Below are 23,453 nucleotides of genomic sequence, written 5' to 3' on the forward strand. Positions count from 1 at the left end.
TCTCGGCCGAATCATCTGAAACTTTGCATTAAAAGGCTCTTCAATATGACGCATATTGTGGCCAAATATGTGCTCAGTAGCTTGCAAAAAAAAACTCCACCGCCGAAGTAAATTAAAAGTGCCAAGAATAGGATCCGACACCCTATTTGTTCTTAGATGTGTGGTTATTGAAATACGGATCGAATGAAACTATATTGCTCTACAGCACAACGGTGCATAAAACTTGTGATCTAGTTGATTAGAAATAAGATTTTGACAACGTGTCCTTGTTCACCTTTTTTTAAATTAAGATGTTCTAAATGCTGCTTTAACTCAGAAATAATATTAAACGTTCTATTGTTATTTAAATATCTATTCATAATTATTTAATTTATATTTTAACGATTTTTATCCGGTAAATTATTTACTTATTTGTCAATCAACATTACCGTTCTATCTATTACTAAATTTCTAATGTATTTCACTATACACATCGACAATACATGAACGATTTCTGCTGCTCCACAAAAACCACACCACATTTCTCGAAACCGAAATTCGTCTCACGCGTGTGCATAAATCATACTGCCGAAAAAACCGTCATCAACACATCCTCACTAATCATCGAACAAATGATTACGGCATGACACAAAAATCGTCAAATCCGCCCTTATGCCAAATCCCACGAATCTCTTGTCCTTTCCCGGGGTGCGGTACGACGGTCCTGTGGCCATTCCTTGCATTTCTCCGGTTTGCGGCAACGCGTCAAAATGAACAATGACCGCTCCGGCGACAACCGACCAATCCGCAATTTGCACTCGTCCTCTCGAAATTTCCATTTTCGGCACTCTCGCCGGTCGTCGTCATCATCAACCAACCAAAATGTGGAACGAACGAATGGACGAACGAACGCAAAAAAAAATGATACCGACCCATTTCGTATCGGCAACCGTCGCAGTGCTGCTTCGCAAAGATTTATGTTGCGCTCGTGCACTGGAATGGGCGACAACATCCCACCGTTGCCACCGACGATTGTTTTCGATCCCTCGGTGCTGCTCGATCATCATCTGCTCGATTCCAGTGACAGGTAGGTTTCACCGCGGACCAAACTCCCTCAAACTCAAGCCATCAACCTGCATTATACACGCGCATTGGCGACGGGCACTGTGGTCGAAAGCGGGATAATTCGTGACAGAATTCGGTTGTTATAGGGAAATTGAAACGAATATCCAGCACATTGATATCAATAGAAATTGTGCTAATTAACGATTGACTGGATGGAGCATGTGGTGGAGTTGCTATCACCGTTCATACGCGTTTAAAACATCAACTTTTTTCGTCATTTTACACCAATTTTTTTTAAACTCTGAATGTTTTTGTTGAAATACAGCTTGGTACCTTCATAGCTGGCCTATTTGCCTTTTCAATGCACTGTGCAGCAAGTTAATTTGCATCAAACAGACTTGCGGAAGTTGTCTCGCAATAAATCAAAAATGAAGATATTTATTTTATGAGTGCTCTTCATGATATTTCTTAATCCTCTTTTAGAAACATTCCTACGATTGATTTGGTCTTAACCTACTCTAGTCACTTTTGTAGCCAACAGGTTACTCACGCTGATTTTGAATCTGACCATGGCCAATCGCTCATTTGAATTTGAAATGAGATACTAGTTGCCTACAAAGTTCACTAAAGTCGGTTAAGACCAAATCAATCGTAGAAGGGTTTCTAGAAGAGGAAAAACAAGTAGGGCTAACATGGCTTTGAATTGTGAAATATCTTGAAGAGCACTCATCAAATAAAATTCTGCCGTTAAAATTGCTCTGTGAATTATTCCATGAGCGATGTTCGGCATTAAAATCACCAATGACAACAAATTTTGACTCATTGCGAGTCAACTTCCACAAGTCATTTCGAAGCAAATTAACTTGCAGCCAGGGTTGAGAAAAATTCTGAAATTCACTCTACAGTAGCCAAACAAAGTCAATCACAGTCAGCGAAGCCAGTGAAACTCACGGCCTTCGCTGCTGTAGGCAAAATGCCTTGAAAATTGCAAAACAACCGTTGCTAAGGGCAACCCAAAATTACTGTAGAAAATTGTTCTATTTCCCGCTGCATTTCCCGCATTTAGAGCCTTCAATGACATTAATGATTAAGAAAACTCGTGCACCCAACAGAGGCTACTTGATGAGATTCACGTTTTTGAACAACTGTACTGAGAGGACCACGTGATTTTCGTGAAAATTCAAGCCTACTACTATTACCATTCCCAGCACTGCAAATTGCAGCCCAGTGCATTGATAAGGCAAATAGGCAGCTATGAAAGTACAGTTAAACTTTCATGAGTTTATGCTCCATTACTCGATATCGACTCATGGAACCATACTAAAAACCTAATTTCATGGTTACTATGATGGTCCCCTCAAACAGCTTTCCATAGCAATGCTGTTCCATGACTCGATATTTCCATGAGTCGATGGTCCCTTCAATATCGACTCATGGAGGAATGACTGCATATTTCCCCAGTTATGTTTTAACAGAAACACCTAAAGTTTCAAAAATTTTAGTTTAAAATGACGACAAAAGTTCATATTTTATACGCCTGTGAATGATGATGGCAACTTCATCACATGCTCCATTCAATCGATCAATACGATAAACGATAAAGTTTGGATCTGTTTTGAGTTTGGATCGAAATCAAATCGCTACAAAACATTATCGAAAGTAATTATTTTTTAATCAACCGTCAAAAATGTTATTGATGGCTCATGAGTAGGGTCTAAGTATGTTCGTCTGTAGTATTTATTTCAAAATGTCTTTATTATTTGTTCATGCATTTTTGTTTTGGTTGTATAACTCAGGTAACTTTCGTATTCAACATTATGCATTTACAATCAATTTTGCTGCAAAATAGCCCTTCCTCGACCACAGTGCACCGATTGCCGCTCATCCAAATTGATCCTGTGTTGATTGTTGGATGTTTGGATTAGACTGGCCGTTTGTGATGTCTTCATGCGTTCATTCCAGAGCTTCCTGTGCGTTTTTTGTTATTCTTGATTGTTGACTCGTTCGTTTGAATGTACCCACACGTTACCTTGCCGCCGCTGATTACATTGATCTCCCGGAGACACTTCGTTTAGTTAAGAATGGTGTTTTTTGTGTTGCAAGTCGTGTCGCTGCATGGATTAAGCTATGATTGTTGAAGTTGGTGTTACTGTTGAACTTCGGGAATCAGTCATACTTTACAACAAGTCTTAAATTAAGAATTTAGAAAAAAAAGCTTTAGTACAATACATTTCCCTTCATTGCTTCATAGCTCCAAGAACTGAAGAGTGTTATGTATTATGGAAGTTATGAATCAATCAAGGGAAATTTATTGTACGTTACCCAATGTCTGTTATTGTAAATCATCAGATTTTTCAAGTCCTGCTCAAATTGATATTTTCGAGAAAAAAAAAATATATAAATAGATAGAGATTTTTTCCAAGTATTTATATGCTGTCAATCAATAGGTAGACCAATGTTCTCATCAATAGCAATAATTACAGTAAGATGCGCATTGTATGGAGTTCATTTGTATTGATTGCTGTGGGGAAAGTTTCATAATAAATATCACAGCAGGACATCGCTCAAAACACCAATTTTGTATCACTGAACTCAGTAAAATTTTGCTGAATTTTGTCTTGCTGGAATTTTTAGCGAAATTAAGCTGAATTTTCCAGCAAATTCTGCTGACAATCAACATTGATTTGCCAAATTTCAGCAATTCGGATTGCTGAACACTTCAGCTAGAAATTTTTTTTCAAAGTATTGCTGAATGGATTTTGTGTGTATAGGCAAATTTAATGCGCCACCAGCATAGAGGTCGCTAGGTAAGAAGGAGAGAAATGTCATTGAAAATGTTTGTTTACGTCCAAAATTCAATTTTTCGACCCAAAAATTAGCTCACAATCAATTGATTATTAAACTATTTTCCATTGGCATAATCATTTTGACCCTTTATTCTTGCGATACGCATGATTTCACAACAAATTTAGCCACAAACAAAGAATCCGGATGTTTATAACCTATGTAGTCAAACACCAATTTTCCAATTTTATCCCACAAATCGTACATGAGCACTGACCGGATCTGTACATTTTGGAAGGAAAAAAAGTTTATCATGTTTTTCAATGCTCTCTGATCGTCTACAACATAACTATTTCGAGAAAAAGTGTAATATGTGTGCTCCTTCCTATGCTGCACATGGTGCGTTCTCAACCCAACCTCTTTTATGACGGTTCTCCTATTAGCCACCAGATGTCGAAGTGATCGTTCAGCTTTGAAAATATTAGCCTATTGATTTATATATTTTGGCGTTGTTTAAACAACAAAGATTCATATTTAGCTGTTCTATAAGTTTATTTTCGAGATTAATCAAATATATTTTCATGCTCTTCGACCCATTACAATGTAAACAAGTGTGATACAGAGTAAAATTTAGGATGATGAATATGGCAAAATTACGTCACTCAACGTAATTTATGGACGTACCCTGATAAAGAAAATACAACATAAAGAATAAAAATTTCAGAGGCGAAAGATGCATGCCAGAACTAAATCATTTAATGACTTCAATTCAATTTTCTACTTTACCACGTATGTAAGATACAGACATACATACATTTCCATATAAATCTTACGTCAAATATTTTGATTATAAAAAAAATAACTACAGATGTTTCAGAATAGTCTTCAAAAAGATTCTTTAAAACTTGCCAGCTGATAATGAAAACATAACTATCAAAATAGTTTTTCTGGGTCAAGTTTTAAGTATACAATTTTGCTCGGATCTGACGGCGATTGAAATATATATTTGGCAATATCAGAATTTCGTTAGTGCTAATCAAAAGTTAGTCCTTCAGTCAGATGACAGTCTAGTATTGGACTCCGACTATTACATGCTTTAGGGGACGGACCTGGTGTAGTGGTTAGAACACTCGCCACTCACGCCGAGGACCTGGGATCGAATCCCATCCCCGACATAGTCACTTATGACGTAAAAAAATATAGTGACGACTTCCTTCGGAAGGGAAGTAAAGCCGTTGGTCCCGAGATGAACTAGCCTAGGGCTAAAAATCTCGTTAATAAAGTCAAACCAACCAACCTATTACATGCTTTATGGACGTGAATATTTGAAGCCAACATTATTCGTCTATAATGTTGAAGTTACTGCATCACTGATGCATATGGTTTTATCCACCGATAGAACCGAATCCAAGCAGTCCAAGATTTTTGACACTAGAGCGGGCCAGAATCACAGGACTGAAACGGCTGTCATCCACGAACAACTGAAGTGCAGCCAAAAATTTGGTGCTGGAGAAGGTGCTGATTTGACTGTTCGTCCAAAATTACAATTTTTAGGCACGAGGCATACTCGTTTTCGAATGCGACATTCATATTTTAGCTATCAATCTGGTGTTAAGTACGTACTACTTTATCCAGTTTTTTTCTGTAATTGCTAGATAATTTAGCCACATTTTATTAGACACAACGATAAACGATTATCAATAGTATGTTTTTCTCATACGACATTTGTCGCTTCCGCTCGGGGTTTGATGAGGACAAAGCCTAAATTCGTTTACTTCAATATAGCGCCACACAGATGGTAGTGGGCTTCAAGAACTAGGGATTTCTTCGGGGTGTTGGCCAGAATACCTAGGGAGCATACGGGAGCGTGACCGCTCAAATGTCAGCAAGGAAGGCTATTTACTGCTACCTCAACGTGTCGATGGTTCTACAAAGTAAACAACCATGCAACGATACGACCAAACGATGGTGAAGGCGTAATCATTTTTCTCGAAAACATTCATTTTGGGAATTTAGTAGAGTTTTCTGATTAAATTGTCAACAACTCCCTGCAGTAGCGCGTAGTAAATACTGCTGGCAAACAATATCTTTCAAGCGCATTTATTATACCTGTAATTTTGCGAATAATAATTTTTACTTTTCCACGTTAAGTCATAAAACTGGTTCTGGACTTAGGTTGGCGGCTATTCAATTTTACTCTCATTTGACAGCCGCCCTTCACCATTGGAGTTCAGTTCATGGATGGATTTAGTCAAAGGATCTAAATGGTGTCAAGGTTCATCTAAAAATGTAAGGAGCATTGCATCCGCAATAAGCGATTGTTGCTCGAATCGATAGTAAGTATCCATTGTTTTGATCTAGGCAGACCAATTTCTTATAGGTTGTTTCCTTGATGTTTCGCACATAAAAGCAATTCCCAGCTAATATGTTTTTTTTTGCGAAAATATCTCCTTTAGTTGATCATCGTTTTCGAAGATACCAAATTTTTCATCACTGGACTTCAATCGTGAGAATGACTTTTGAACTAAGAAGGTTTTAGGCGAATAGCTTTCTTTGGATTTAATCAGTGGACTGATATATAAACGAAAAGAAATGTGTGCCCAGTAGCGACATTAAAATAAAATATTTGACCACTAGCGCCACCTTGTGAGTGTTTTCCGAACTAATATGGTTTTAGGCGAATAGGATTCATTTAGTTGTTCAACATTGTCCATAACGATTGTACCCCGTTTGGCATAAAGTCGTTTGGCATAAAGCCGTTTGGCATAAAGTCGTTTGGCATAATGGTCGTTTGGCATAATGGCCGTTTGGCATAATGGTCATTTGGCATAATGGCCGTTTGGCATAATGATTGACTGAGAATTAATATCGGCATTTTTGAAGCGTTTTCCGAGTTCAACACCACCGAGCCCATAGCAAAAATGTTTGGTAGGTTCTAAACAAGCGTGGTGTTCGTTCAAAGATTTTCCAAGCTATGAATGTCAAAAATTGTTGTGACATTAGAGAGCATAACTAAATAAAACTCGTGATGGGTCTGGTGGAAGATGTTTTCGGAATAACAGTTTTCTCTACATCCCAGACCATAGAGTATCTTTGAGCTTTTTGTGATAAACATAATTGAAAATCGTAAATTGTCAAAGAAAGTTCGCTGTTATTAATAAAAGGAATACTCAAAGAATAATTCGCTGCAGATCAAGCTCTGTCCCAGTTTGGACGTAACACTTGATGAAAACTACTTGAAAAAAGAGGGGAAAATTGATTTGCAAAATATTAAAAGATCTCTTACTGCAGCATAATGCAAAATAGCTTATAAGTTATTTTTCGTTTAAAATGTTTAAGGCTCTAATGAAAAAAAATCTTCTCACAGAATAACTCAAATGAACAACACATTTTTAAAAGAAAATATTTGCGGCAAAACTTTTCAACAACTTAATATAAATTTTAATTTTGGAAGTGTACATCAAAAATACCGTCTTTTATCGAAAGAAGGGAAAATTTGTGATTGAGATATATATTTTTACATTTTAATTTTAATATTTTTATAGCACGTTTGCAAGAATTGACAAAACAGCCAAATATAAAAATGGTTCACATTTAGCTTTACTAAATCTGGACTTAGGTTGGCGGCTATTCAATTTTACTCTCATTTGACACCCTTGGAGTTCAGTTCATGGATGGATAAGTCAATTTGTTGGTTTTTTCGTTCTACACTCCCTGCAAAAGATCAAAAGATCTAAATGGTGTCAAGGTTCATCTAAAAATGTAAGCAGCATTGCATACGAAATAAGCGATTGTTGCTCGAATCGATAGTAAGTATCCATTGTTTTGATCCAGGCAGACCAATTTCTTATAGGTTGTTTCCTTGATGTTTCGCACATAAAAGCAATTCCCAGCTAATATGTTTTTTTCTTGCGAAAATATCTCCTTTAGTTGATCATCGTTTTCGAAGATACCAAATTTTTCATCACTGGACTTCAATAAAGGCGAATAAAAAATTTGCCGTCTAGCGCTATCATGAGAATGACTTCCAAACTAAGAAGGTTTTAGGCGAATAGCTTTCTTTGGATTTAATCAGTGGACTGATATATAAGCGAATAAAATGTGTGCCCAGTAGTGCCATTTAGGTGATTTCCGAAGTAATAAATTTCCAGGCGAATAGGTCTCATTTAGTTCTTCAACTTTGTCAAAAACACTAACTTTGTATCCAATCACTGGATTGAGATATAGGTAAATAATATGTTTGTCTACTAGCGCCACCTTGGGAGAGTTTTCTAAACTACTATGTTTCTGGGCGAATAGATCCCATTTAGTTGAACACTTTTGTCGAAGACACCAATTTCGAATCTCATCGCTGGACTGATATAAAAAAATATATATATTTGACCACTAGCGACACCTTGCGAGCGTTTTCCGAACTAATATGGTTTCAGGCGAATAGGATCCATTTAGTTGTTCAACATTGTTCAAGACACAAACTTTGTATTTAATTACTTGACTGAGATATTTGCAAATAAAATCTTTGCCCACTAGCGCCATCTTGTGAGTGTTATAAAGTTTTATGCGACTAAGAATCGTTTAGTTGTTCAACATTGTCGAAGACACCAATTTTGTATCTCATAACTGGACTAAGATATAATAAAATAAAGTTTTGGCTCACTAGCTAGCGCCATCTTTTAAGTGTATTCCGAACTAAAAAGGTTTTAGGCGAATAGGTCTCATTAAGTTGATCAACTTTGTCGAAGACACCAATTTTGTATCTCATCGCTGGACTGAGATATAAGGGGCGTCCATTAATTACATAAGGGGTTATGGGGGGAGGGAGGGTTTGAGATTTCTTACGGGCCATACAATTAATTTTGGATTTTCATACAAAAAATCTTATCATAAGGGGAGGGGGGGTTGAAAAATCCCGAAAACTGTCTTACGTAATTAGTTGACCGCCCCTAAACGAAGCAAATATTTGTATGCTGGAAAGTTATTTCATATGTTGCTTATATATGCGACATTTGTTGGCGTCTGTGCGCCACCTGGTGAGTTAATTCTGAATCAAAATAAATACTAAGTGGAAGTCAGCAGTCCTGTGATCAACTTTTCAAAAAACAGTTTTCTCCTAAACCTCTTTGTTTTCAAGATATTTGCACTACAAGTACTGTCCTATTTATAGGACGCTGGGCGGAAATAGTTCTGATATGAAGTGTCATACTAATACTCTTTACTTCTGCATACTGATTAACAGAAATTATGTTATTTCATTTGGTACGTTTAGATTCCCCAACTATCAAAGCTACTCCGTTGTACGGTACCTCATTTGTAACAAACAAAATCGTGTGACAAATTAAGCAATCTTACCCAATGTTACGGTATTAAAGACATTCCTGCTTGAAAATCCAAACTGCATCATTCATCATCATTCTCCAGGTAATCCCATTAAAAACTTCATCAGAATTCCCATCCAATTTTTCATGAGAATTCCGCCAGGTTCCAAGGTTATCCAGCAATACTCCCAAACCCTTCGTAAATTGCTTAGGGGTCTGTCTAGAACAAATGTATTTATATTCGATTTCTCAAGCCGAAAATCCAGGTTTAAGAGCCAATATTTGCTTTCAGAAAAACTTGAAAAAATTTTACCGACAATTCCAACAAAAAAGGCTCAGTTAGGAATGCTTGGATGCATGATTCCCAGCAGAAATTTATCAAATTACGGATACAAAAACTGCTCCTATGGTGTTCAAATTTCTCCTGCAGCAATTGAACCAGTTAGATTTTTTTTGTTAGCTGAAACTGCATGACAATCATATCAAATCTTATCGAAAAATTATTTTAAGTTCCATTGAATTCAAATAACCGAGAAAAATAAAAATAATAACACCTAAATTTAAAAAAAAAAATATTTCGAGTATCAAAAAATGACAAAAATTCCTCATTGATCAACATGACAGAAGGGAGTTTTTAACTAGGACGTTCCTATGAAGGGATAGATCAGTTATAAGTAATCTAGATCTAATCCAAAGGGATCAAAATGTAGTGCAACTTATTCCAAAATACTTTGTCGAAGATTCCAAACCTCTAGTATGCATATCCAGAGCACTAAAGATTTTGGCGTGCGGTTCGAAATAAGGATACACGATTTTTTGGATCTTTTTATTAGGGTGACCATTTCCAAAATAGGATGACCAGAAAAATCGCGATTTCGCAAAATTTTTATTTATAAAAAATCTTTTTTTTTGTTTTTTGACATGAAAAAAAAATCGAAAATCGCGTTTTGAAGGCCTCGGGACAAAAGGGGCTATTGCTGTTCTAATTTTTTCTCTAAATAAGTTTTCAACATATATATTTTTTGAAAATAAAATATCAGTCATTTTTAATCGGCACACACTGTATGTCTTAGCGCGTTCGATTTTTATATTTAAAAAAAATCATAACTTTTGAAAAGCTCAACCGATTTCCAATACTTTTTCTGGAACGGAAGCTTAAGATGTCAACTTTTCAGAAAAAAGATATAAAACTCTGACTAAAAAAATTTAGCTTAGCTTAGCTTAGCTTAGCTTAGACTGACTACACATATCAATGGTTGCTATTCCGTGATTGACCAAAGTCAGTGAAAATGCACAAAGAATCAACTAGAAGTTCGGATGGGATTGGCCATAATCTTCTTCAGTGTGCATAATTCAGTGCCTCTATTTATACAGGGTCAATAACGGCGCCGGCCACGTCCTTGCAGTCAGGTGGGATTGGGGGAAGGAATATTAGTGTGTAACCTTTGCTATTTGGAGACCGTGTTTGCCTCTGCATCTCCACAAAGGTTACTGGGAGGGATGTTTGTTAATGGGGAGGATCGTTGGGTCATAGGATTCACTTTGATAAGCGATTAGACCATGATAAACAATGATTTGTGAGATATATACATGCTTATACGTAAATATAATATTTTCATTTGATATGAACAATTTCTATGTAGAGGAAAATTATGCCGACACTTGAGGTGACGAACCATTCAAAGTTTGTTGAACAAATACCTAAATGTAACATTCCTACAGCTGTCAGGACGAAAGCATGTGTTATTATATTTTACTCATTTGAAAAGAAACAAAAAAACTCGATTGGTTGGGACATCATAGAACACTCTTATTCTTATGCCGACACTTACAGTGGCGAACCATCCAAAGTTTGTTGAATAAAGTGAACCTTTCGCAAGTCTACACTTGTAGTGTCGAACCATTCAAAGTTTTTTTTTAATTACAAAAATAAAGGTATATAAGAGGTGTTCTGAAAAAAAAATGTTAAACATAAATAAATCATGAATCAGAGTTTGTGTCGACACTCACAGTGACGAACCATCCATAGTTTGTTGAAAAATCATATTTACATCCCACCATTGTAACGATTGAATGTGCAGTCATACATATTTTATAGATTAGAAATACTAGCATGAAACGAGCTCACCAATTGATCCGTTATCCTTGACTGAGCAGCCACAATCCACTTTCGGCTTCACTCGTTTGCTCGGCTATAAAAAAGCACTCAGGAAAAAAAATAATAAGCGCGCGACCCAAAAAGAATAAAAAAACTGTTCGGGCTTTCTTGACGCACTGCCCAGGTCGCAAGCGTCAAGGTCGAAGGATCAAACAGAACTAACCGATCGCGGCACTTTTTCAGTTACTCCAACCGAACTCACCGATCACGCCACTTTTTCACTTACTAGACCAACGCGCGACATGTTTGATCCTGCCCTCGTCGCTTGCCCCGGGAAAAGCAAGTGTCAATGTCAAAAGATCAAACAGAACTAATAGATCGCGGCACTTTTTCACTTTCTTCAACCGAACTCACCGATCACGCCACTTTTTCACTTACGAGACCGACGCGCGACATGTTTGATCCTGCCCTCGTCGCTCGCCCCGGGAAAAGCAAGTGTCAAGGTCGAAAGATCAAACAGAACTAACCGATCGCGGCACTTTTTCACTTTCCTAAAACTCTGACTAAAAAAATTTAGATGATAAAATATAAAAAATTCTAGTAATTTTGTAATAATAAGAAAAATTTGAGACGAACTCGAATAGGCATCCACTAAGAACCGAAAAAGAAGAACTGGACGGATGAACGAGGAAAGAAATACGTTCTTTGAATCACAACCGATGCTGAATGGACCGCTGCTAGCAAAGGAAAAGAAAGAGGAAATCATGAGTACGACGCTCGCGGTGTATGGTCATTTTCCACAAAATTGGCCATAACTCAAAAACGATAAAAAAAAGTACATTTCAAAAATTTCAGCGATTCAAGCTTATGTGGTGATTGATGGAACATCCGATTACCACTATATCATCTATATAAACGAATGCACATTCAGGTGTCAAACCTGCCATGGCAATCGTCATCATGCGTTGAAAACTATTTGGACTTATATTTAGTCCAAATGGTAAACGCGTAAAAGCATAATGTCCAGAGGTTGTCGAGAATGCGGTGAACCTTCTGGAATTAGAATCAAGAGGGATTTGATGGAATCCTGCCATTAAATCCAATGTGCTGAAATATTTGGCTCTCCCTAACTGATCCAATATGGTATCAATCCTGGGAAGCGGAAATCGGTCAGCTAAAATCTTTTTGTTTAATTGTCTGAAATCTATTACTAACCTCCATTTTTTTTCATTTGTGCTCGATTTTTTAGGTACCAATAAAATTGGTGAATTGTAAGCCGATACAGAATGTTCAATAATTTTGTTGTCTAGCATTTTTTTAACTTGGGATTCAATTTCTTCATTGTGTGCATGAATACTCCTGTAATTTGGAATGTAAACAGGCACACTGTCACTTAATTCGATATTTTGCGTATAGAAATTGTTTGTAGTCAAATTATCTTCCCCTAATGCAAAAATATCATTATATTCTTCGATAAGGGTTTCAAAAGGTTTCATGGCAGTTAGAGGTAAATTTGAAACACTTATTTTCTGCTTAATTTTTTCAACTCGTGTAGGAACGTTATTATTTTTATCAATTTTTGCTACGATGAAATTTTTTAAAGGTATCATCATAGGTGTGAATGGTCTGATTAATGCGGGCTTATCAGTTGTGTTTATAAATTTTACATATTGTGCTGAAGGTGATGCTAATGTGTTTCCGCAGAAGATTCCTGGCTGAATCTCTTGAGAACATACCAACATGTCTTCAGTTATATTTAAGTAATTTAAATTTCTTATAACTTCACTTCGTTCGAGGAGTATGATTCCTTCATTTAAATTGTCTTCAATTGGGATATTTACTTCTTCATTGTTGTGTCTAAAATTTAATGTCCATGATTCATAATCTATGGTACATCGAAATTTTGCTAAAAAGTCTCGGCCTAGTATGCCATCTGTGAATATTGGAAATTGTTCATCTACTAATTGGAATTCATGTTCTAATGTAAATGAATTCTGAAATGTAAGCTGAGTTGTTGTTGATGCAAGGGTTTCAATCTTATTTCCAGATATACCTGAGATCATGCATTTTTGATCTTGGTGTAATAGTTGATTATTTCGAACTTTGTTCAGTTTAAATATAGAAATGTCAGCTCCAGAATCAACCATAAAGGTGCATGTTGAATTAGACATTCTAACATGTGCCTCAATGAAGTTTGAAGCTGATGTATTTATTGTGTATATCTTTGAAGTTGTCCTAAAAAATTAGGTTGTTGTTGTGTGTTTGGTTGTATATTTGGTTGTTGAGTTTGGTTATTTTGTCTATTCTGTGTTGGTGTTGGTGGTGCATTTTGTTCATTATCGGTATTTGCGTAGAAGATACGTGATTGCGTGTTACCACGATACGATCCTCTACCGCGTTGGAAACGTGGGTTTTGGAAATTATGTTGGTAATTTCCTTGACCACGGTAGTTGGAAAAATTCCCGCGATTACTAAAATTGGAGTAATTTCCGCGATTGGAGAAATTTCCGCGATTTCTATTGTAGTTTTCGTGGCCTCCTTGACGATTGCTATTGGAGTTTCCGTAATGTTTTTTGTAACCATGGCGGTTAGTAAACATGATCTGATTTATGTGTGTTGTTGCGATAGGTTCATTTTCTGTTGCTTTTAATATTGCTGCGGACAGTGTAGAAAATTGTCCGGCTTTTAAAATAAGCTTGGTGTCGTTATTACGAATGCCTGAGCAGAGAGCTTTGACGCCCTGCTTTGTAGCCATTTTGCTAGCAACATCTAATGGAATGTTATCGGTTACTAGTGACCTTTCGAGAAGAAGAGTTAGATTTTCAACTTCCGTGGTGAATTTGTTAATATCACCAGTTTGCTTTATATGATTTAATTTTGATATGTAAACGTCCGGAGATGTGGCTAAACCACATTTATCCTTCAACTTGTCAATAATATCGTTTATTGTTGGTGAGTTATCCCCAACGGCTGCTCTAGCCTTTCCTGTAAGTCTTGTTTTTATAAATCTTATCAGTGTTGCTAGAGCTGCTGCTTTTTGGTCAGCAGTTGCCGTATTGAAATCCGTATTAACGGAATCTTCAAAAAGTCGGACTGAGTCGATAAACGCTCCTAATCCTTCTTGATTTCCATCATAAATTGGTATAATTGATGTTCCCAATTTTAAATCAACTTTTGGAACTGCCATTTTTTTGTGCTTTTTATATAAACTATTAAAAAATATGACCAAATGAGTTACAGTTTTTAGTTTTATTAAGTGGCCTGTCGCAGTGTCCAGGCGCGTATCAATTGTAATTTTTATTTTACTAAAAAGATTCCTAGCTTCTGATAATAGCAATTTTTGCTGTGTTTGTGGAAAATTTTCTACAAGATATAAGATATCCTCGTAAATTTCCCTAGCTCTTTTTCCTTTTGAGACTAATGTTTGTTTTAAATATCTCCTTGAAGGAGCTTTTTTTAAAATTTAAAATGATTGCTTCTAATTCTTCAAGAAGTTTATGCACTTGTTTTTCCATTAAGGAATTTTAAGGTAATTACCTGTGGTACTACGGCGGAGGCGCTCTCCTCTACGCTCGTTGTTGTTGCTTATGATGATGACGGCGGAGGCGCTCTCCTCTACGCTCGTTGTTGTTGCTTATGATGAGTTGTGCTGTTACTCAGCCTTGGTAACGAATCCTTGTGGCTGGTTTCTTCATAGTGGTTTTGAGTTTGGCAGCCAGTGCCTTTACTTTTTCTATGTCCACCTTAACTTGTTTTCCCCACTGTACGATGTTTTGTTGAGTCTCGTTTTCAATTTTTATGATTTGAATAGGTTGTTTTGATTTCATAGAGTTTGATTTTTTCACTTCTGATTGTCCTTTATCTTGTTTTGGTTGTTTTTCTTTTTCATGACAAAAAACCTTTTTTAAATGTTCTCTTTTTTCACTTACTGCACTAAGTGTCAGGCTATGATATGCCTGCACATTGGACACTCTTTGTTTTACCATTTTCGTCTGTTCTCTTATTCACTTAGATAATAGTTTGTTAGCCACATAAAAAGGCTATAGAATGTCACTAGTTCTAAAATTGCTGCTGTCATGAATAGGGAAAGACTGAGTTTATCCATTATTTTCACACGACGAAGTTTTTTTTTTTCTCACATAATCACGTTTCTGTTGCTGATGTTCTTGAGTTTTTTTTTTTTTTTTTTACACAATGGTTGCCACTGTAGGAGAACGACGGCTGCGGTTTTCAATCTCTCGCATTAGAATTTGCCAGATAACTCGCAATAATAGTGCAGCGATAATAATCACCATGCATGTAGCGATTACGTGTACTGGACCAATTCCTGATGCCACCGGTAATGACTGTTGCTGTTGTCCTGTTTGCTGCTGCTGCTGCTGCTGCTGCTGGACCACTATTTCCTCTCGGGATTCTGAACTTCCCATCTTCCTTTTGTATTTCGTATGTTTTTATCCGTTTTTCATTTGCTTTAGCGATAATTAGCGTATTTCTGGAGACGGATTGGCGGATTAACGGAGAAAGCTGCTCTATCACCCTAACAGGCTGCTTTTGGTCTGTTGTCCGTTGATATCGTTGCTTATACGGGATCGCCCGTGTTAAGGTTCCCTCCGGGGCGTGCTCTGCGATTTGCTGTTCCGGTGCTTCCGTTGGCTTCTATGCGTCCTCCAGGGCCTTGTAGGTTCCGATTAGTCCGGTCGCCATGAGGTAGGCTACTTGCCTACTAGTAGACTTAGTGGTGGATCCGGGATGGTGGTGATATTTTACTTAATTAAAAGGCTCAATTAAGTGATGATCTGAGACCATCGAATGGAACTGCCTGTATTTGGCTGATCAGGGGTATTTTATACCCGTCCAGCACTTCAAAAGTGTCGCACTTTTGGTCTATCGGAAGACTTCTGGAGTGATTTGTGCTTTGGTCAGCGCGTGACAATTAAAGTCCATCAAGTGGATGGCTCATAGCAAACGAACATATTGCAATCGAACTGTGCCCCCAATGGGGCGACGGTTCGATGCAGTCTTTCGCGCGCGTAAGCATAACTATTTGGTAGGTGCTATGTGTTAGCACCGAATTTAAATATTGCGCATGGGCACATGTTTTCACAAGTACACCACATTACCTTCTCAAAAATATATGTTTGAAAGTTTTCCACTAATTGGAACATAGTTTTTCCGGCTTTTCTTTACGAATTTACTCAACGGTGGAAAATTTTGTGGAAAACTGTTTCCAGTCAATTTTATTTTTTTTTATTCCTGAGAAAATTTGCTTTCATTTTCATATAAAACATTTGTTTCTACAATGCTTCTTTCTTGAGTTATGATTTTTCAAAGTAAGTAGTGTCAGGGGAAAACAAAAAAATTCTAACTGAGTTTTCCGGGAAAATAGGCGACCCTGAATTTTTCTCAATTTTTTTATTTATATATTGATGAGCCCTACCTGTGGAAAAAGTTTCATGAAAATCTGAGACCTTTCGGCCCAAACCTGTACGGAAAAAAAGCAAATTGAAGCAAATTCGGAAAATTCATGGAACTTGTGATTTTCTAACGCATTCTACAAAAATAATGAAAACGTTCCTGTAAACATCCTTTGAAAAATCATGATCTTCTTCTTCTTGGTATTACGTCCTCACTGGGACAGAGCCTGCTTCTCAGCGTAGTGTTGTTATGAGCACTTCCACAGTTGTTAACTGAGAGCTTTCTTTGCCAAAGTTGCCATTTTCGCATTCGTATCTCGTGTGGCAGGTACGATGATACTCTATGCCCAGGGAAGTCAAGGAAATTTCCATTACGAAAAGATCCTGGACCGACCGGGATTCGAACCCAGACACCTTCAGCATGGCTTTGCTTTGTAGCCGCGGACTCTAACCACTCGGCTAAGGAAGGCCCCGAAAAATCATGATGATGCTCTTTAATACTTTTTGGACATATCCTCGAAAGAAATCCGAGAGAAATTCCACAAAATGTTGTTTGAAACTCACTGAGAATATGTGTTAAATAAAAAAATTATAATAGTTGAAAATTTTCCAATGGTCTTCTTTGGGGAATTTTTCAAAGAATTTCTGAAGACATTAGTTTTGAAAAGATCACTTAAAATATGTTCTGTGAGATTGAAAATTGTAAGCATATTGCTGTGGAATTATCCGTAGGTATTTTTGAAATATTTTTTGTTCACTGAACTATCGGTTCAATAAAATATCTGTTTGACACTAAACAAATATTGATAATGTCAAATAAATGTTTGTATTGCTGAAAGATCTTTTTCAAATGTATGACATGTACTGATAGTTTTAATACTATCGTGTTTTTGGGGATGTTCATTTGTTACGTAAAACAATGTTTTCAACAACCCCTCGTTCCCAGTCTACGGTATTTTGTGAGAAACTACAACATGAATTGTGGCGCAAAAAACATCAAACAACTCCTCATAAACTCTTATGTAATCAATTGATGAACCCTTTACTAGGTTATCTTCTTCTTCTTCTTGGCATTACGTCCTTACTAAGACTGAGTCTGCTTCTCAGCTTAGTATTCTTATAAGCACTTCCACAGTTATTAACTGAGAGTTTTCTTTGCCAAAGTTGCCATTTCCGCATTCGTATATCGTGTAGCAAGTACGATGATATTCTATGCCCAGGGAAGTCAAGGACATTTCCATAACGAAAAGATCCTGGACCGATCGGAAATTGAACCCGTTGCACCTTCAGCAAGGCTTTGCTTTGTAGCCGCGGACTCTAACCACTCAGCTAAGGAAGGCCCCACTACTGGGTTATGCATCACTCCAATAGATAGAAACTTCCAATTTTGAATTACTCGGATGAGAATAAATGTTTCATCCATCTTCAAACTTAAACAACAACAGCATTAGAAGAACAATCAAACTATTTCATTCAAACAATATGCCATCCGCAAGGATGCATGCAATAAACCAAATATTTTTCTATTATTCTGGTCCAGTATGATGACAAGCCTACATATATAATATAAGTATAAATGTCTAGTAAAATAACTTTTATCAAATATCTGTACAAAGGTGGTTCTCAGTAAGTTAGTCCGTAAGAGTTCATTATAGTCTATAGAATTGTATCTGTGTTAATGAAAAATAATTTGTGTGAAAGTCATTGCGTTATCCCCATTTGTCTAGATTCAATGTAAATATTGCTCATTCATCCATTGTATATTCAAACGTATGTTGCTTCAAAAAGTCCCCCTGTACTCCCATTGTATTCCTAAATGAATTGCATGATTCATGTCCAGCAGAATGTTAATATGTTTCAACACTGGTTGTTTGCTGGTATCCAAATTACAGGGAGCAACTTCTAATTTGTCCGGTTACTGTTTCCGTTTCAGCATTAACACGTGCCGGCTGCATGGAAGCCCGACGCATCACCATCATCATCATCACGGAGGCGGCCACCATCATCACCATCATCACGGCCTGCGTGGAATAGACCTGATGGATGACTTACCACTGCCCTATCAAGATCACAACCATCACAATTCCCCGATGTCGCCGATAAATTTAAATCTCCTGTCATCGACGTCCAGCACGGCCGTCCCAATTCCGGCAACCGGTGGCCTATCGAGTGCCGGGGCAGCCCTCCTCGATCCCCACAGTACCTTTCAAACGAGCCTGGCCGGTGGAATGGTCGGGGGATCCAGCAAAACTAGCACAAATGTGATAATTAACACTGCAACTAACACTACTACTACTAGGAGTAATCTAAGCTGTTGTAATAATCTTTTCCTCAACGACGGTCGAACTGGGTTAGATAGTAGCGTTCAATTACCGAGCAGTAACATCGTGGGTGGTGTCGCTGACTCGTCAACGGCCGTTCCAACGGTGCCCATTATCAACACCACGGACAGTGGTCTAGGAGGAAGCGGCGGGGGAGGAAGCGGAGGAGGCACCGATGGGAAGGACAAATCCACGCGACATCGGTGGCTCACATGCCCGGAGCTGCACAAGGCGATGGACGGAGTCACGTACATCGCCGACCACACGCGGAAGGAAGAGGAGAGTACGAGGGTAAGTGCACGAAACCTACAATGTGTCCTTCCTTTCTATGCGCCGCCTGTAGCAGCTGGATCGGTTTGAACTGACTCTGGCTGGATCGCTCCTAGTTAACTTGTCATTGAATGTCACTTTTGATTTTCAGTCGAACACGAGCTTCTTATTGAGCACTGGCAGTTAATTGAAATACTCTGCCAGTCATTCAAAATAAAATGGAAAGTGATTTTTGGCTAACTGGTGGTTAGTTTCCTATTGCGATAGTCAATACGGGCTATTGAATATTAGAATAGTGAATTTACCTCCAACAAGCCTTCCACTTCATTGAATGGTAGACTTTTTTGCAAAATGTCCTAATAAATAAGCTCAGAATAATCGAAAATTGTTTTTAAATACGATTATCCTATTAAAGCGATTTTGAACAGTTTAAGTTGATTAACGTACATACTGCAATATTAGTTTAATAACTAATATAATTCAGGAAACATAAGTCATCAAAACCTTGAAAACAGGTTACAAATAAGTTATGCACATCGAACTGTTCAACTCATATGCAATAGAACATCCAATCATTAGCTGGTGAAAAACATCCCATTATTCAAATCATTCGATTGCCTCTGTTCCCCTCTACCCAACCTTTCTAATCTGTTCCATCTGATTGGGCGAAGTAAACGTTCAACCTTAGCTACGCTCATCACAAGTCCTCACAACTATGCTTAAGAATCCAACATTCCCACTGCAGACTTTTCTCTGATTCCCCAGTCGAACGACATTCCACCCGAGACTGTAGGAATTTCCAAAGTAATTCAAACGCACATGGCTGGCCAACAAATGCGTCTTAACATGTTTAAAATATCATTGCAACATGAACTTCGCTTGTTCATTCCAACAACCGATATTGTCTTTGAATATCACAATTTCATGAACAAATAATTTTTAATTAGGGTAGATGTACCAGTTATGGACATAATGGTTCCCTATTTCGCCATACGTGATAATTTGATTATAATCAAATTTTTAATCATTCTGTGTGTTTTAGTAGTTTGACATCAAATGGACCATGATGTTAAAACATTGAAAAATATTCAAAATGTGAAAGTTTTAGAGAAAACACAGCAGTTCACAGGTGAGTTGATTTCACCTGCTTATAAGAGAAAAACAACACGATTTCAATTTACTCAACCTAACTTAACCTAAACATATAACGCATTAATCGTGGCAATTTAAGATTGTAACGATTTTTGCCTGAAATTATTAATTATTTTATTTGACATTTGTTCCAATGTTTCAACATTGGATATTCTATGTAGCTCATTGGTACTATACCAGGGAGGAAGCTTTAGAATCATTTTATTCTGAATTCTCTGCAGAGCTTTCTTTCTGCTATTACAACAGCTAGTCCATATTGGTACAGCATGCAACATGGCTGGCCTGAAAATTTGTTTGAATACCAAAAGCTTGTTTTTAAGACAAAGTTTTGCTCTTCTATTAATAAGGGGATAGAGACATTTTACATATTGTTACATTTGGCATAGAATGCCCTCAATGTGATTTTTGAAAGTTAAATTCTTATCTAACATGAGCCCTAGATACTTAACTTCATCTGACCAATTTATTGGAATTTATTGAAGAAAAAATATCCAAACTTTTTTGCAATCGACTACAGATGACATGCAGACATCGTCCTTTGGCGGAAAGGCTTGTGTCATCCGCAAACAAGGATTTTTGACATCCCTGAGGTACCGTTTTGATTCATATTACGGACAGCTTCAAATTCCGGACACTCTCGTTTGTATGGGAAACATTTCACACGAAATGTTTCAATTTTCACCGTCCAAAAGTTCTCATTTTCGTGGCTCGTTTTATCAGGTTTTTTCTATAAATATCATTGCAAATATATAATGCCCAACTACCTTAGACGTATCTTAAGTGGTTAAACGATTTCAATTGATAATTTGACTGTTCCATTAATGATTATCATGAGCTGTCCGTAATTCGAATCAAAGCGTCCGGAATATGAGGCAAAAGTGAGGGAGCGTCCGGAATAAGAATCATGAAAAGGCCACACGTTTTGATTTATTTAAAATTATTCAAGTTGCGGACGCGTATTCTTTACCCACCATCCGAAAGTTAAGGGCTTCCGACGCTCGATAACGCTAAAAAATCATACATAATGATTTATTTTGTATGGTCCAAGCTGGGTTATACTTCACTGAGGCCTTAAGTGTCCGTAATATGAATCAAAACGGTAACTCAGGTAAGTCAGATGTGAAAACATTGTATAATATTGTTCCCAAAATGCTGCCTTGAGGAACACCAGCTCTTACAGGAAGTCTTTCAGATCTGGAGTTCTGATAATTAACCTGAAGTGTACGATTTGACAGATAACTTTGAATTATTCTAACAATGTATGTTGGAAAAGTTTTTTAATTTTACGAACACACAAACACTGTCGAATGCTTTTTCTATGTCTAGAAGAGCAAGACCAGTAGAAAAGCCTTCAGGTTTGTTGGAATGGATCAATTTTTTTACACGTAAAAGTTGATGAGTGGTTGAATGTCCATGGCGGAATCCGAACTGTTCATTGGCAAAAACTGAATTTTTGTTGATGTGGGCCATCATTATGTTCGAAATGACCATTTCAAAAAGTTTACTGATGGAGGAAAGCAAACTGATTGGACGATAGCTAGACTACCCATACTCGCATAACAGTCCCATATTATACGGGATTTCCTATATAAATGGGACTGTTATGCGAGTATGGGCAGTAGAAACTTCTGTAGGATTTTTGCCTGGTTTTAAAATTTGTACAACCTTAGCATTTTTCCATTTGCCAGGAAAATATGCTAATTGAAAACTTAAATATATCTTAAATATATATTTCTTAAATATATCAACTAAGAATGATAAGCTACATTCTGGAAGTTTCTTGATGAGGATGTAGAAAATTCCATCATCGCCTGGAGCTTTCGTATTTTTGATTTTTTTAATAATAGTTCTCACTTCTTCCAAATCAGTCTCCCAGGAATTTTCGAAAACGTTCTCTTGATTGAGAATATTTTCGAAGTCCTGAGTAACTTGATTTTCAATTGGACTAGTAAGTCCTTAATTAAAATTGTGCGCGTTTTCAACTGCAAGTTTTTGAGCTTTTTCGCAATAGTTTAGTAATAAATTGTTTTCCTCTTTCAATGTCCGTATTGGCTACTGAGGTTTTTTCAAAATTTTAGATAATTTCCAATGTTGCACTGTTTGATATAAGTAAACACTTCATGTAAGGTTTAGCATACTCCCACCAGTATCAGAACAAATACCATCTCCTACATCGCTTATCCGGCAAGCAAAAATCTACCGTTCGGTCCGGGGGAAAGTCACTCTCACATTCAATCGGCTGACAGGACAGCAAGACCTGTGCGTGTCTAGCGATAAAAGCACACATAATATTTCTCCAACACTTGAGCAGCTTCGTCGCAAAGTTTGTTTAAATGATAAGTGTCGTGTTTACGGTATGTTCATCTGGGATCTAACGCTTCAGCCAGACACGTCCTCGTTAGAGCTGTTGGGATATGCATACACAACAATCCATTTCAGAGTACGTATTAGGATCGTCTTCTTAGCTTCAGATGCGTGATAGAACACACGACTTCGCACAGCTGTGCCACAATAAAATTCTCTCCAACCTATAGGAGCGAAAAGCTTCCATTGGGAAGCCGCTTAGAAAGTTCTAGACTGAAGGTTGTTTTTATGGGGAAATAATTTTAATGACATTATTTCCCACCTTCTAAACGTGCCACTGTAAATGGGTTGATGCATAGTAATTAGTGTTGACCTTTATTCGAGTTTGACTCCCATTTCGGCACCAGTGACAATGATTGTCTTGTATAGTCGTTTTACGATTCGTCCAAATATTGTATTCATGGATCAACGGGTATTGTTTTCAACGGGACCATAATGTCCATGTTGACAAAGTTTTTATGACATTATTTATGGGTCGGTGGCATATCGTGGAAAAGAACTTCCGTTAATCTCGTGATAATATACGATGGTATGACGACTGTCTTTCAGCTGGAATTAATCGATGGTGTTGAGCAAACTGATGAGATGAACTGTAAATGACATGTCGTCAATCAAATAATCAATGGGTTATAGTAAGACCATAGACTATGCACATTGCACACTCCTGTGCAAATTTTGAGTTCACTTGGTG

The 23,453-nt window shown here is 37.2% G+C and overlaps 1 protein-coding gene across 1 annotated transcript in view; it reads left to right on the forward strand.

Annotated features, from left to right (window-relative positions):
* Positions 1 to 23,453, forward strand: part of LOC5564067 (acetylcholine receptor subunit alpha-like) — a 698,646-nt gene that overhangs the window by 667,805 nt on the left and 7,388 nt on the right. Inside the window, exons 9-10 of the mRNA XM_021848318.1 lie at positions 938 to 1,066; positions 18,589 to 19,267. Coding sequence (XP_021704010.1) covers positions 938 to 1,066; positions 18,589 to 19,267 — 808 coding nt within the window. The remainder of the gene's footprint in view (positions 1 to 937; positions 1,067 to 18,588; positions 19,268 to 23,453) is intronic.

This window comes from Aedes aegypti, chromosome 1, assembly GCF_002204515.2.
Source record: "Aedes aegypti strain LVP_AGWG chromosome 1, AaegL5.0 Primary Assembly, whole genome shotgun sequence".
Classification (NCBI taxonomy): domain Eukaryota; kingdom Metazoa; phylum Arthropoda; class Insecta; order Diptera; family Culicidae; genus Aedes; species Aedes aegypti.